The 16,762-nt window shown below is 39.4% G+C and overlaps 1 protein-coding gene across 6 annotated transcripts in view; it reads left to right on the top strand.

Annotated features, from left to right (window-relative positions):
* Nucleotides 1-16,762, top strand: part of PPIL6 (peptidylprolyl isomerase like 6) — a 32,997-nt gene that overhangs the window by 6,354 nt on the left and 9,881 nt on the right. For 5 of the 6 annotated variants that reach the window (XM_032858282.1, XM_032858285.1, XM_032858284.1 and 2 more), the window contains exons 3-6: nucleotides 310-498; nucleotides 3,918-3,980; nucleotides 4,103-4,250; nucleotides 9,337-9,393. In XM_032858282.1, the coding sequence (XP_032714173.1) occupies nucleotides 310-498; nucleotides 3,918-3,980; nucleotides 4,103-4,250; nucleotides 9,337-9,393 (457 nt within the window). Of the gene's footprint in view, nucleotides 1-309; nucleotides 499-3,917; nucleotides 3,981-4,102; nucleotides 4,251-9,336; nucleotides 9,394-9,884; nucleotides 9,987-16,762 lie in introns of those variants that run through there. The other variant, XM_032858287.1, reaches the window with a different exon arrangement.

Here is a 16,762-nt window from a genome sequence, read left to right as displayed (position 1 = left end):
TTTCAAGTTGACATAACACGTATGCTATGCACAAAAATTATTACCAGATCACTGTCTACTTTTAATGACTGTACCATTTTTAGTATTACTTTTAGGTCCTTCTTTGCTTTCAGTGATGTCGGACTCTTAAAAATGTTCTTAAATTCTATTTGAGAGCAAAATTCTAAAAGATGGCAAAAAAATCCATTTTTTAAAAAGATTCAGTTAGAATCTATCCCAAGCTCTGGCTTGTGCTTATAGCAAGATAGGGTTCCCCCACAACCACGACCACAATACACTTTTTTTTTTTTTAATCCTTTTCCTTTATAGGAACTCAAGAATGAAATCTGGGAATATTCTTCCTATGTGATGTGTTTTGTTAATGATCAGCTCCTGGGTGATGCATTTGATCTTCAGAAATGGGCTCAGAAGATGTGGGATATAGTTGATTTTAAGCCCCCTGAACTTTATGAGGCACTTACTGTGGATTATGCTGCTAAATTCTTAACAGACACTAAGGTAAGTTACACTAATTTTTAAAGAAAAATAGTGGAATCTTTGATCATTTTATATTGATTCAGCATAAATTACTGATATCCTCACAAAGGAATATAAACGGTAGAACGATAGGTTTTAAGTTCTCCACGGTCTATAATCCAGTTGCAAAGGATTATATATAATATTGCAGGATTTGACTGAACAGTGTGCAAAGCAAGCATACCTCACAGCAGGCAGACTGCATGGGGAGAGCATCCCTGTTCAAACATTTCTACTCCCATTAGAGATTTATATGCATTAATTAGCCATTTTAAAACATCTTTAGCCTCCCCCTGCTTCAGAGAAGTTCAAGTGAAATCATTCATTCCCCTTTAGTATGAAAAATTTTAATTAGTACTTTCTAACACCTAAGTGAGAGGTACTGCACTAAGCAAATAGAAAATTTAAGAAAAAAGGCGATGTTTTAAATATTTTATTTGAGGGAGAGAAAAAAAGCATAAGTAGGGGGTGAGATGGGGTAGAGGCAAAGGAAGAAGCAATTCCCCACTAAGCAGGGAGCCCGACGTGGGGCTCGACCCCAGGACCCCAGGGTCATGACCTGACCTAAAGGCAGACACTTAACTGACTGAGCCACCTAGTCGCCCTGAAAGATGACATTTTAAATTATGACACATAGTTGGCAAGAGCAGGACCAGACAAGCTAAGGCCCTGGAGAGGTTTCCAATGGACAGTCATGAAGTCTGAGGTCCAGGAGGGTGAGAGACAGATATCAGAAGCTTGTTACAACACCAAGAACCACGTGCTGAAAATATTTCATTCTTATAGTGGCCTATGCCCACAGAAAGACCCAGTGCTAGGATTTGAGCCATAAAAAGGCAAAGACCTTTGTTTCCTTCATCTTCATTTAACTGTTAATTGCCTTAAGCACAATCTGAAACATAGTATGAACTCAGTAAATGTCTGATGAATAAACAATGTGCTTGGAAAATACTAGAAACTCTGTGGTAAGGGGGAGGAATGTAATATTCACAGCAGTTAATTCCTACAAGGACAAGGGTCTAAAAGTGCACGGTGTATTCAGGGAAGGGTAGGAGACAGCAAGGAGGCCAGAATAATAGGAAATGAGGATGGGAAAATGAGCATATCAGTCACCACCAATACCAAGCTACTTAAGGAGAAAAGGTATGCATTGAAAGGATATTGATAACCTCACAACTGACAGGAAAGCTGGAGAACCAGGTTTTGGAAAGCAGGTAGGAACCAAGGGAGGCCTGGCAGCAGGAAAACGTGGCCAGAGTCATGTTCCAGAAGTGTGCAGCTGGGATGCTGCCATGGGTGCCTGCTGGCCCTGTGTTCGCATTGCCACCTTCACTGAGAAGTACTTCTCAACTAGTGTCTTTGCATCATTCCCTGGAGATCCAACGCCCCCGGCAGGAGTACCAGACTAATCCAACCCAAGTCGTATCCCCCCACACCCTGGCTCTCACAGAGTTGGAGGGGAGGGAGAATAGTGTCTTTAGTGTCTTGAAAGGGTGGGGGTCCCAGAGGGAGTTCTCCAAATAGGAAACATCCCCAGATGTTAAGGAGGGGGAGGAAAAAAAACCCAAACAGATCCACTAAAGAAAGGTTGAACTTAGTCCATTCTGAACTCCATTCGAAACTTAGGAGTTAGCTTCTTTTCTAGAAGGGAGCTGAGCCAACAGAACTTTTCATAAAGAGTATGACTTAATCTTTGCTTTTTTGGAAAAAGTTTTAGGGCTGTGCAAAAACAGGGTGGAGTAGGGAGAGCTTGGTGGCAGGGTGATCACTTGGAACACTGCTAGAATAGTATGGTTTAGAGATGATGACAGCCTGAATTTACGGCAGTAAGGAGGAAGGACCCGGATTCCAGGGAAAATCTTTAAATTTTTTCGTGCAGAGGCTAGATTTTTCTTGCTGCAGGGACTTGTTTACTTCTGGTTTGCAATGATATGCCAGATAATTATGTTTGCATGTTTGGCTGCTAGGGGACATTACCTGGTGTTGTGCTTATTTACTCTTTCATTAAAACTGTCAGAATTATCTACTCTTGACAACTGCATAAAGATAATATATTGACACAGAGGGAAGTTTAATGATGCCTGAATGGACTTACCCATTTCGTAAATGAATCGTGATTTCTAGTGTATCATCTTTTTCTGCCCAAGCCTGGGATGTTTACTATGTTATGCCTCTTACAATAAAGTTATAATAGTCTCTTATAATTTAGAACTTGTAGTACAGAAGCTGAGAGGCACAAAAAAGTTAATCATAATTACTATGGACATAATACTACATTCCTGGGTGCCAGATAACACAATATTATTACAGTCTCTTAATTTAAAAAAAAGGCGTAAGTGACATAAAGTAGTGACAGTGATACCATAAAAGTGATTTTATTTATATTTCCTACGTTCTTAAGAAATAGGGCAGGGCAAGTTATGCAGCCTGTTAAATCAGGTGCCATCTTTCTGTATGAGAATGGTGTCCAAGAATTGAAATGTACCCCATTTAGATGTGCTCTGTTCCCTAAATGAACGCTACCATGATGGAGACCGTGTTTTCATTCTGGATGCCTCTTTGTAAAACTAGATGAGATCACACAAACGTTAGCTGTCTCTACCAGAAAGGATGCCAGATGAAAACGAGAGCTGGGAGCATCTGGGAGCATGAGATCATGACTGAAGTAATACGAAAGCACAGCATATTCTCTTCCCTTCCCCTGGTCCCATACCTCCTATGGATATGATGTCCTTGTTTTCCCACCCGGAAAAGACGTGGCCTGGCTCTGGGTAGCTCCTTGGTGCTCTCTCTCAAACTCTAGCACACATGTAACCAAACCCACGACACTCGTGCTGGATGTTTCCCAAAATTACTCAGAACAGAAAATTCCCAAAGGGACCCACTAGTGTTCCTTTCCACATCTAGCTTGCAGTGTAGGGGATAACTAGGCCATGTGTTCTCAGTCTGGCGTGCAGGTAAAGGTTATTCAAAGCTTCACTACTAAAGGGTTTTAAAGAGCATGTTATTTAAATAGGTTGGAAAGACTTGATATAATAAAATGAAACAAACTTCTTTAAGTTATTCCTTTAACCTTGCTGTTACATTATACACTGTTGATGCTTTTGAATTTTTTTTTTTTTTTTTGGTCAGAGAGCGAGCGTGCGCACAAGCAGGGGTAGTAGCAGACAGAAGGATAAGCAGGTTCCCCACCGAGTAGGGAGCCCAATGCAGGTCTTGATCCCAGGACCCTGGGATCATGATCTGAGCTGAAGGCAGAGCTTAACTGATTGAGCCACCGAGGTGTCCCTGCTTTTGAAATCTTATCACCAAAAACATTATTCTGTGGTATTTTGGGTCATTTCTAAGACTTTCTTCTAAGATACTGACCTGCATTCTCTTTTTCTCACTAATTTTAATAGCATGCTTTTGTGTTCTTGGACATTTCTATTGATTTTTATCCAACTGGAAGACTGGTTTTTGAGGTAAGAGGCTTTTTGTTGTTCTTATTTTTGCAATTTTTTAATAAGTAGGAGGTGGAGGTAAGAACTGTAACTGTCAAAATACTAAATATTTAATCTTTGAAACCTTTTATTTTTATTTGTAGCTCTACTGTGATGCATGTCCCAAAACATGTAGAAACTTTCAAGTCTTGTGCACAGGAAAAGCAGAGTATTCTCAAAGTGGAATCAGGCTACATTACGTAGGTTCAATTTTTCATCGAGTAGTACCGAACGGTTGGATACAAGGAGGAGGTAAGCTGAAAATCTTAAATGCAACTTAATTATAACATCAAATCAGAATGTCCAGAATTTTATCTACCTTTGTGAAGTGCGTATAGAATTACATATATTTATATTAGATAATACATATATTGAAAGGATATTTTATATACCCGAATGATTAAGATATTCATACTTTTAAAAAATGTCCTAAATTTTGAAATAAACAAATCTATAAAGTTTTGTTACACAGAATATTCCAAATTAAAAAGTGATACAAGAAAGGAAGATACCTTTTATATAAAAAATATCATTTTAAATGTTCATCTAAATAGGGGCACCTTGGGGCGCCTGGGTGGCTCAGTCGTTAAGTGTCTGCCTTCGGTTCTGGTCACGATCCCAGTGTCCTGTATCGAGCCCCACATCAGGCTCCCTGCTTGGCAGGAAGCTTGCTTTCCCTCTCCCACTCCCCCTGCTTGGGTTCCTGCTCTCATTGTCTCTCTGTCAAATAAATAAATAAAATCTTTAAAAAAGTAAATAACTAAATAAATAGGGGTGCCTGGGTGGCTCAGTTGGTGAGCATCCAGCTCTTGATTTCGGTTCAGGTCATGATCTTGGGTCATGAGATCGAGCCCCTGAGTCATCGAGCTCCACAACAGGCTCCATGCCCAGTGTGGGGCTTGATGAAGATTCTCTCTCTCCTCTTCCCGCACCTCTTTAAAAAAAAAAAAAATGCTCACCAAAATAAATAGGAGTACCTAGAAAATACAGTGCTTTTAAGACACATCCTAAAGGTAGGAATTTGAAAATAACTTATTTCTCACCAAAGGTGTTACATCGTTGCAGTATAAAAGAAAGAGGTAAAGCATTTTGTTCTCCATTTTTGCTTTCTTTTCAGGTCAGTCCTTTGACTTCACACAGACTAGGTCTCTGACTAACAGCACAAAATTAAATTTCAAAGGCCTTTTGGAAGGTATCCCACAGGGAACAATCAGGCAGCAATTTTAAAATAATTGGCTTAGAGTGTAAGGAGATTTGCTTGAACTTGATGAAATACGCAGAGGCTTAAAATTAATAATGCTTAATTATTTTTCTACAATCTGGAACATTCTGAGGCTGATGAGAAATATGCCAGGCATTTGTATGAAAATTAACTGTTTTTCCCTCAGTTTCTCCAAAACTGAGATCCTATCACCCATAGTGTTATCTAACCTCATTATTTTCTCACTTCATATACATGTATGGTATGTCTTCTGTGTCAACAAACATAAACATGTACAATTTTTAGGGTATGTCTAGTTTTTCATATGTTGCTATACTAATTTGCAGTTGGCTCCTGAACAATAAGGAATTTGAACTGTGGGGGTCCACTGATTTTTTACAATACAGTACTGTAAATGTATTTTCTCTTCCTTATGATTTTCGTTTATTTTTATTTATTTATTTATTTGAGAGAGTGAGATAGAGAGCATGAACAGGGGGAAGGGTAGAGAGAGAAGCAGGCTCCCTGCTGAGCAGGAAGCCCAATGCGGGACTCAGTCCCAAGATCCTGGGATCATGGCCTGAGCCAAAGGGAGACACTTAACTGATTGAGCCACCTGGACGACCCTTTTACTTTCAAAGATTTATTTATTTGAGATAGAGAGAGAGAGAGAGCGCGCACGTGCGCACATGCGGGGCAGGGGCAGAGGGAGATGGGGAGAGAGTCTTAAGCAGACTGTGCTAAGCACGGAACCCCATGTGGGGCTAGATCTCATGACCTGGAGATCATGACCTGAACCAAAACCAAAAGTTGGAGGTTTAACTGACTGTGCCCCCCAGGCACCCCTTCCTTATGATTTTCTCGATAACTTTTTTTTCCCTCTAGCTTCCTTTATTGTAAGAATACAGCATATAATACATAAAACACACAAAATATGCATTGACTATTTATGTCACTAGTAAGGCTTCTGGTCAACTGTAGACTATTAATAGTTAAACTTAAATTTAATTTAACCCCTGCATTGTTCAAAGGTCAACTGTAACTAATTCCCCAGTGGTGAACATGTAGATTGTTTTCAAGTATTTTTTGGTATAAAACCATCCTCAAGGGGGCCAATCTCAGGGTCTCCTGAAACTTAGTTCAGTGTTGACTATTATGTTCTGAGCTCTCAGATGCTATGTTTTTTGTTTTATTTGGTTTCTGGTTAGAGATGCACCTCCCCTTCTAGAGCCCCAGTGCAAGATTTGGGAAAAGTGGGTAATATGACTTGTTTACTTATTTGAAATAAAATTTCCAAATAGTAGCATGCACAGATCTCGGTTCATGATTTCAAATGACAAAGCACCAATGTTAGTTAAGGACAGTTTGAGAACAAGTGCTGATTACTAGATTCAAACCCAACTGATATATACCAGTTGTTCCACTTAGGACGTAGGCACTTAGCATCTCTGAATCAGCTTCTTAATCATAACATGGGGGAAAGTATGAGATCATAGGACGTGGCAAGGATTTAGGATTCAGTGACATGGTATATTGGAAGTACCAAGCTCTATAAATGTTCTCCCTTCAGATACCAGATTTGCACAGGACTGTGGGGAGAATTTTGGAATATGGTTAATGTGGTTTTATGCTAAATGTGTTTTTGTGCTAAATGTGGTTTTGTGCTGTGCTGGTTTTGGGCTGTGCTTCAGGATGCCTCCCAACACTGCTGGTTGCCTGATGGGACCAGCAGGGCCTACCTGGTCTACACTCCCCCTGGCCTCACCTCATCCTCTGACATCTCCCCTTGCTCTGCTCCACACACTGGCCTCCTTGCTGTTTCCTAAGCACATCAAGCATACGTGAGCTTAAGGTCTTTTGCTTTTCCTCTGCCTGGGACACACCCCACCCAGCTATGCCTCAGTGAGCCCCTTACTTCAGCCTCTAATCTGTTTTGGATTTTTGCCCAGAGTTCATCTCAGCAAGACTTCCTGACTGTCCTATTTAAAACTGCCACTTTCCTATCCACACAGGTCTCCTCACCCACTTCCCTGCTGCTCTCCTATCCCCTAATTTTTATTTTTAAAATATTTTATTTTGGTTCATAGCACTTTTCATCACTGGACATACTATTACATATTTCCTCAAGAATTTGCTTAGGGTCTGTTTCTCTTCATTAGACTATAAATAAGTTTCACGAAGGTAGAGGATTTTATCTATTTTGTTCACTGTTATATCCCCAGGTTCCAGAACAGTGCCTGGTATATAATAAATTCTTAAAAAAATACTGTTGAAAGGATGAATAAATAAAAGGACAGATAAATAAGAAATATACATTCTACTCATTTGTAAAGTACAAAACGAAAGAAGATATCAAGTCATGAAGCCACTTTGGTGGGATTCTCCGTCTGTGGCTCCCACAAGGCTTACTGCTTTCCGAAGGACTTCTTGAGATAGAGTTTAATACATTTTGTCATCATCATCATCATCAATATAATGAGGGTGCGGATGGTGGTAATGAGAAGATGCATTCCCTAAGCATGCAATTGCTGCATGACCATGGCCACCCGTGAACGAGCCTGATGCTCTGCCCGGCATTGCACTAAGTGCTGTCAGTAGAACGTGATTTCCTTTAATCCTCAGGATTACCTGCAAGACACTGACCATTATTCCTGTCTATACAGATGAGAAAAAAACAGGCTTGAAAAAGGTAACTAACATCAAGATTGAAATCAAAGTCATCTGATTTTAAAGTTTACTTTGGACCACTACTCTGCATTGTGGAATTTGTCATCAGAAGTACCGAAATAACATTAGATATAGAAGGCTGAATTCAAGTACTGACTGAAAGGGTGTCAATATAAAATATTTCCCTGGGAGATGGGAAGCAAAGGGCAAGAGGAATGGTGGGTGTTCTAGAGAGACAGGGCAAAGGAGTACCACAGATGCTGAAGTGAGTCAGTAGCGGTGGCAAACCACAGGCAGATTTGTCTGAGCAAACTGAACTCTACGATCAGAAGGAATTGGTGCTGGAGGACCTTCAACTTCCCCAATCCTGGATTTAGTTTTCAGCCACTGCAGTGTGCTCCTGAGAGATGCCGAGGGCTCTGGGTGAACCATGCGGGGAGTATCAGACAGAGCAGGGTTGAAGACTTCCAGCTCAATGATCAACTTGAGCCCGTTCATGAATGGAATTTAAATGCCACATGCCTGTCCTGAATCAAATCTCTACGCGTGCTTGCTGTTGCATCTGATTTCTTTGAAACAGTGCACGTTTATTATAGGTAACTCACTCACATGAGTTAAAATGGCACAGTCTTTCAACAGAGATGTATTGTATGCTGTGCTCCAGGAAGGTGAACGAGAGAGAGGAAGAAGTAAAGAGGTGCTGATGGGGAGGCTGGGGGTACAGAGCTTAGAGACCCTTGTTTCTACTAGAATCCGCTATTTCCAGTAGTCTGTTCTGTTTCCCTTTCAGCTGTGGATGGAGAAAAAGTCACTTGTGTGTGGAGGACGTTTACAGTAGCAGCGCTGCCTGAGCCCAACTACGAGCATGATGTGCACAATGCAAACTGGGACATGATAAATACTTGTTAAAAAAATCCTCCTCATTACGTTATAAGGGAACTTCCTTTCCAGAATACTGGCTAAATAAATGAATTATCACACTGGGGGTTCCAAGGAATGAAAATTTGAACACTGACTCTTTTTAGAGCATCTATTTTTATTCCTCCTCTAAAAAGACCTCACTGATCCTATTTCATTTTCTCAGTCTGGTCTTTCCATTTTTCTGAAAAGCAAGAGGGACTATGGAATAACTTGTGAGGCAAGCAGAATTTATATGAACACACTTCCTTTAAATTGTGACCACAATTATAATTAAATATGTCATCATTTCAAAGGTTCTGCATTATAATTTAGCATACTTCAAAGAGTTATTATCAGGGGAAATGGAATCATGAGTGTTAAAGTGCTTACAAAATGCAAGTGAAATCACTATAGTAATATTTTCATGGTTTAGATATTAAACAATTATGTATCATAACTTACTCTAGTCATTGGTATAAATGGAATCACAATTTAAAGCTTTTTCCTCCAGCCTTTACTCTATCTCTTTTAGGCTCAAAATTCTAATGTTTGCTCATTGTTATTTATCAGATATAGTAGAAGGAAGAGGAGATGATGGAGAGTCGATTTACGGACCAACGTTTGAAGGTATGTGTCTTTAAATTCTGTCAGTCTATATCAGCTGATAAATCTAACAAGACTGGATGATTCACAACTCCAAATAAGATGGTGTTTGGGATAACAGTGAAAGTGGGAGTTAAAAATGGAGTGGGGGAAGGTACCCCAGTCCAGTCGAGAACAGCTTTGTATACACATTTTTTTCCCTTGCCTAATTATATTATTCCTTTAGGCTAAATTCCTAGCATTAGTATTGTGGGGTCAAAGGGAATTTATATTTTTAAGCCTTCTAATTTGCCATGCCCGTACTCAGAATTTGGTACCTTGATAATCATCCCATTAAGACTGATGTTGGGGATCCTTGGAAGATGGGGTCGTGGTGATGGCATAGTTTTTGAATTTTTTGAAATTCCAACATAAAAACAGACTGTGTAAGTAGACAGAAAAACTAAAAACCCATGGATGACATTTACAACATAACTAGGTGACAACGTATCTAAATGAATTCTCAATACAAACAGATGAGGACAAACTACCTATAGCTATGAAATGTGCATGGTGTCGGCATCCATGTGGGAGAAAGCAGCACTTCTGGTTGACTCGAGAATAGCAGAACTTCAAAATAGCCAACAGTGTAAGAGGTCCCTGGTAAGGTTTGAGGCTGGAGCAGGCTAACCTCTCTGAACTCTTGAAACTGATCTGAAAGGGCACTCTTCCAGGACAGGCCCACGATGAGGAGACGTTACTGTGAATGGAATCAAAGTTATGCAGCATAGCGGGGCAACAGTGACAAAGGGAATGGGGACAGAACCAGGAAATCGCAGAAAGCAAGTTGCCATATTGTCGAACACTACATGAAAACAGCACAAGAGGGAGCTTTGTGAATTGAGAAAAGCGACCTCCTAAACACGTAGGAAACCTAATTTTATATAAAAACTGGCAACAAAAAGTTTCACGGTTATTAGAAGTAAAAGAGAATAAAGAGCAGAGGAACATCATACAGATCATAAAGTACACTAGAAAGACATGCTCACAAAACAGATCAAAACTGTACAAATTTTCAGAAAGAGCCAGAAGACATAGAGAATATGATACAAGACAGGAAAGAACTCATAAGTCAGAATTAGAAAAACTTAGAGGTTACAGAACTAGGGAAGAATTAGCAGTAAAAGAACATTTCAGAAATAAACTCGAAGGAACATAGGTCAAATAAACATGACAGATATGCATGTCTTAAAAGAAGTAAAAGGTGGAAGGAGGGAATTTTTAAAACCAAAAAGTAATGAAGATAAAAGGATTTATAAGAAAGTGACAAATAGCTAGAAAGAGAAGATCCAACATATGGATGGCAAGTTGTCCCTAAAGGATTAAATGAATGCAAGGGAATGGACAAAATACTAAGAACTAACATTGAAAAAAAACTGTCCTGAATTTAAAAAGGATTTGATGAGTTTCACACAAATTATGAGAGAGACCTTGACATCAAGATTGGTGATGAGCAGTAATCACATAGTTACTGTGAAACTAAAATTTAATGAGGAATAAAGGGTGAGAGTATGATATATAATGACTATATCTTTAGCCTACCTTTTCAAAACTGAAAGAAAATGTAGAGAACGTATGCAAAAATTTTAAACTATTTTCAGTAATTACACTGGTGATGGTATTATTTTGAGACTTTTATATCTGTAATAGGAAAAAGTAAGTAATTATAGGATTTCCTAAATTCATTATTTCATGTGTCCTTGAGAATCATGATTTTCAATGTGCAAGAAGGGAGATACAAATGAAATATGACAGAAGCCAATAAGTCAAATATTCTGTATTGGAAATACCAGTTTAAACTCACAAAGTATCATATCTACCTGTATAGCTCTATAAACTGAATTGGACAAAGACTAACTTAGTAGCATCACACACTCCTAGCATTTAGATTGGTGTTCTGAAGTGTTATTTCTCACTTAAAGAAACCAGGGTTCCTAGGGGAAATGACAGGTTTCAGTTCCAGGACAGCACATAACATTACAAAATGAGCCTTGAAACTCATGTTTAGTCATGCTATTATCAGATAGCAAGAAAGCTATTAAAGATTTACTAGGGTCATGTCAAAGGCCTCGGGAGACAACTTGAAAAGGCTCTCACTGGCCAAAGATTTGAACTTCAAAAAGAATAGTAATCGCAAATAATTGAAACCCAACAAATATTTTAAATCCATGAATTCATAATGACATCATATTATAAAATAAAGCCTAATAGCGTATCTTTGAGGGAATGATGGGAAACAAATCATTATCTTAAAAACTGATAAACAAAAGCAAAGAATCAAGCATTTATCTTGCCTTTCCTATATGAACTGTACCAAATTGTAGGTAAGAGAAAATTGCTACTTACAAGAGCATTCCAATAGATAGATGAGAAAGAAATAATAGAATTAGAATAGTACCATTTTGCTGCCCCCAGTGAAATAGTGGATCTAGGCCTTTGCTGCATTGTTATCTGCTAACTTCACAAAAACAGGGACAACCAGACATTATAAGCCTTCTGTGGAGAGAACGCACCACCAAAGGGACAGAACATGAGTTTGATTAAGCCTCTGGACCCAGCCAATCTGTAGGAAATACAGCTAGTTCTTATGTCATGTGGTCCTAAAGATCTCTGCACTATGAAAATCATGCATTAAAAACTGCAGGACTTATGGCAAACGTGAAGTACCAAAAAACCCTTCCTCAGTGACACATTAAAATATAGAGTAACCTCATAAAACCAGTAACAGTTTAACATCTATTTTATGGTCAAGAAACACAGAAATACTAGAATGAATTTGGCACTCTACCTCGAAAGCTCCCTGACGTTTGAGGAGGTGGTGTGGGAAGAGGTGTAGCTTGTGACTGATTGTGAAGTGGTGGAAGGAGGGCTGAGATTGGAGGCAAGCTGTAGCATCAGATGTGGTTGGCACAGCTCATACTGAGGTCACCTGTGGCGGATGTCTGAGGTGTGGGTGTTTCGATGCAGCTCAGTTCAGCTGCGAGCCATTTTCTACATTTACCTGGTGTTTCTCCTAGACAGTGCACATAAACGTGGGCAAGATTCGTTAAGCTCAGATGTTGCCAATATATCAAACAAGCTGAAATTGACTTGTCCTCTCAACATAAGTATTACAGGCAAGAGAACAGGACAAAGAACACAGAAACATACTGAAATGCCCATGCACGTGCAGTCAGCAAACTTTGGACTGGGAAAAATTCTAGAGGTTAAACAGCTCAGGTTTATTAACAGATAAAGGTAAGTAAAGGAAAACAGCAGTCTCTCTCTACTGAGTTAAAAAAAAAAAAAAAAAGTAAAGGGATAGACGCAGACCTTGAAGATTAAGAGACTTAAAAGGCATAACAAGTGTTTTAAAATGGTAAAGACTGGGGAACCTGGATGGTTCAGTTAGTTATGCATCTGCCTTCAGCCTGGGATACAGGCGTGCACTGGGCTCCCTGCTGAGCAGGGAATCGGTTTAGCCCTTCTCCCCCCCACCTCTTCCCCTGCTCTCTTTCCCTCTTAAAATAAATAAATAAAATCTTTAAAAAAAATAATAATAAAATGGCAAAAACTATACTACCTAGTAACTACTAATAGCTGTGGACTAACTACTAACACTGTTGACCTGAAGCCTTATCAAAAACACAAACAGCTGATTAACCATTTTCTCTCATCCAAGTACTAACCAGGCCCGACCCGGCTTAGCTTCTGAGATCAGACGAGATGGGGCACGTTCAGGGTGGTATGGCCATAGACTGATCAACCATTTTCTTACAATGAAATAAGCTAAAGAAAATGTTAAGAAAATCATAAGGAAGAGCAAATACATTTATAGTTCTGTACTGCACTGAAAAACATCCGCATATGAGTGGATCCCTGCAGATCGAAGCTAGTGGTATTCAAGGGCCAAGTGTATAAGGAAATATTAAGCATGAGAGCATTTCAAAATCAGGGAAGTGGTTACTTTTGAACTAGACAAGGCACTTTTGGGAAAGCGGGCCTGAGTGGGGATGAAAAGAGTGTTTCCCTTATAGTAACTAATAATAACTTTAATTATATGTTAGTTTTCTATGGCTTTTGTGTCTAAATTTTAATACAATGAAAAGGTTTTAAAAAAGTAATATTGAACCAATACCAAAGTGAAGGAAAAGGAAAAGCCAATTTCCTTCTAAGTGCACGTGGAGCCAGCTTTATCAAATGAAACCGGGCAACTGACATCATTTATTTATTTATTCATTAATAAACATTCAACTCTTGGGAGCCTACATGGTGCTAGGGCCTTAGGAAACAAAGATGATACGACCAAGCCTCTGGCCTCGAAGATTTTAGGTTTGGTGCAGACAGACACTCAAAGGGATTAGCTACTGGCACGGTGCCAACGGCGGTTACGGAGGAAGAACTGGGCGCTGCTGGGAGAGCTGGGGGCGGTGGCCCAGAGTAGCTTTTGAGTTGGGTCTTAAAACATTGCAGATGGGGAAGGGATGTTCCTGGATGCTTTCCTAATAAGCTGAATCCCTGATGAAAATCCCCAGTATGGGACCACCCCACGGCTGCTGTCAGATCACCTGGAGTCCTGTTCAGAGGCACCGTCTCAGACAACTTGGGCCTTCTGTCCAGCAGGAGATACATCTCTTAGCTCCTTCCTTGCCTGCCCCCTGGACAGCCTGTGCCTCTGGTGACTGTCCCGCACTCTTATCCTTACACTGTTACAGAGGAGGCGACTGTCCTCTGGTGCCGGGGGAGGCCCAGTGTGTTCAGGGAAGCCTCCATTACTCAGGATATCTGCGGGGGCAAGATTAGAAACTCAGTAACCCAGCAACTGAAAAGGAGAGATGCCCCCAAGGAGAGATGAGTAACTGCTCAGCACAGCAAAGCTTTGCTGGGTTTCCTCCCTCATCCACCCCCCTGGGGGTATGTACACAAGGGCCAGCCAGTCCTTCCTCCTCCGCATGTCTCTCATTGAGCCCTGTTACCACAAGCTGCAGATCTGAAACCTGGGGCTTGCTAAAAAATGACTACAACCACTAAACTCACTTTTATTAAGCTAAGCACAGTGAATTTAAAAGAATGTAATAAATAATAATTAGATGATTGTTTTATAAATCAATCATTTTTTTTAACTTGAAGCAATTCTGTTTTGCTTTGTTTCAAATTGCAAGTTTTTAAATTGTCTCCCCAAATCCTATTCTGAATGTTAAGAAACTGAATATTAGCCCTTTCTTTTCTCCATGTATAATATCCCTAATCCTTCTCCTGGCCAAGAATTGGCAGTTAAGTGGTTTGGGCTGACTAGAGAAAAATGTCATTTATATAAAAAGCAAAAGAAAAATATTTTAAAATATTGGGTTATTCTTGTCACGTTAAGTAGACCAGTTTGTTAATGTTAGCTTGTGCCCTAATTCACAGATACAGCACTTAATATCCATTTGTCTAGTTCTTCGATCTCCTTGCCTTTAAATGAAAGTGTTCAGGGTACCTGGGTGGCTCAGTCGGTTAAGCATCTGCCTTTGGCTCAGGTCATGTTCCCAGGGTCCTGGGATCGAGCCCCATATCGGGCTTCCTGCTCAGCGGGGAGTCTGCTTTCCCCTCTGCCCCTCACCCTACTTATGCTCACTCACTCTCTCTCTCTTATAAATAAATAAAATCTTTTAAAAAAGTGAAAATGTTCATGAATAAATGGCACACAGCCTGATGGACTGTCAGTACTGAATAACTGAAAACAGTACAGTCTAGGTAGCCATTTAAGGGCTATTTATTTTTTTAAGAATTTTGAGACTTCTATATGGAAAGTGCATATGTACAATTAAGACATAATTTTAAAGCAAATCCCCTTGACATTTTTTAGCAATGTCAAGAAAGAAAATTTGCCAGCTTACCAGAAGCACCCTATCTGTCCATCCTCAGCAATACTCCACCTCCCTCGGAGGTAACCACTAGCCTGCCCTTCTTCCTTGCTTTCCTTGATAGGTTCACCACCCAGGTAGGCATCCCTAAACAACAGAGTTAAATTTTGCCTGGTTCTGAATTTTATGTAAATGGAATCACATTGTAGGCATTCTTTTTGTCTTACTTCTTTTGTTCATCCACTGCCTATGAAATTCATTCACGTTCTCTATAGCTGGAATCCTCTCACTGGCACTAGTGTTCAATGTTATAAACGTACACTAAGTGTTTATCCCCTTAAGTGTTCATGAATACTGGCTATTCATTCCTAATGTCACACACAGGATCAACATGTGTACTTACAAATGCTTCATTAAAGCAACAATTAAAACATGCCAAGTAGCACCAATTCATGTACTTTTATGTAATAATAAAGAGTATATAGCTGTTATTATTTAAATATGATAGTAAAAATAGAACATTTGGCTTACAAAATTAATATTGCAATATTCAGGTCAGATTTTTACTTGATATGACTGCCTTCAGCAAATTATATGGAAACGTCCTAAACTATCTGATTATACTTTCACCAGAGAGAATGCACGGCAGCTTTCCCAGACTTGTGGTAGTTGCTTCCTTTATAAGCATCAGAAAGACTTTATTTGAAACAGATTCAGACACTGATTTTCTTCAGCCCATAAATTGATGTTTTTTCCATAAATTCTGATTTCTATTTCAAATAGTTACATGTTGCCCTTCCCGTTGTATGTTATAAATGAGGCCAGTTTTGACCACAGAGCAGTAACTACGATTCCTATTTCATGGTAAGTGGCAGAGGCAGGAATTCCTGAGTCACAGACAACGGAATGAGAGGCTCCTGAGATCCTACCATAGCTTTTAAACTTCCTTCCATGCCTCAATTAACATGACCTAAAAATAAAATTATTATTAATTATGCTAGTTTAGCCAGCTCTCAAATTTTAAAATTTTTCTATTTTTACCCAGCAACAAAAAAGATGTTTTTTGTTCTTCCTACTTCACTTTCTGGTAGGTTGTTGAAATGTTTCCTTTCCATTCAGGGCTGCTGATAGAGTTAAACTAATCTAGAACAGTTAATTATCCCATTCAGAAAAAGTTGGGAGGGCGTGAAGGGTTGGTTGAATAAGGATCCATTATTTTCCCTATCCTCAAAATATTATGTGAGCACATTAAGTTTACATTTTTTATATAACTGGAAAGTCTGAAGCTCTGCACTTAACCCTCAGAACATACTAGGCACTGTAAAAATATTTGTCAAATAAACAAATGTTGACTTAAACCCGGGATTTTCACTCTCCATCTTGTTACTGATAAAAAAAAAACCCAAAAAAACAAAAAACAAAACTTCTCTATTAATGTAAAAATACTGTTCGGATAGTTACTTTTCAGGAAAGCTTCTCTAAGGACAGAATTTTATGTGGACCTCTATTTTGTCACTGGTTCTGGTCTT

The sequence above is a fragment of the Lontra canadensis genome, unplaced genomic scaffold (assembly GCF_010015895.1).
Source record: "Lontra canadensis isolate GAN:19392208 unplaced genomic scaffold, GSC_riverotter_1.0 scaffold14, whole genome shotgun sequence".
NCBI classification, from domain to species: Eukaryota; Metazoa; Chordata; class Mammalia; order Carnivora; family Mustelidae; genus Lontra; species Lontra canadensis.
The sequence above is the reverse complement of the archived record's forward strand: the minus strand, read 5'-3'. Positions and strand labels throughout refer to the sequence as shown.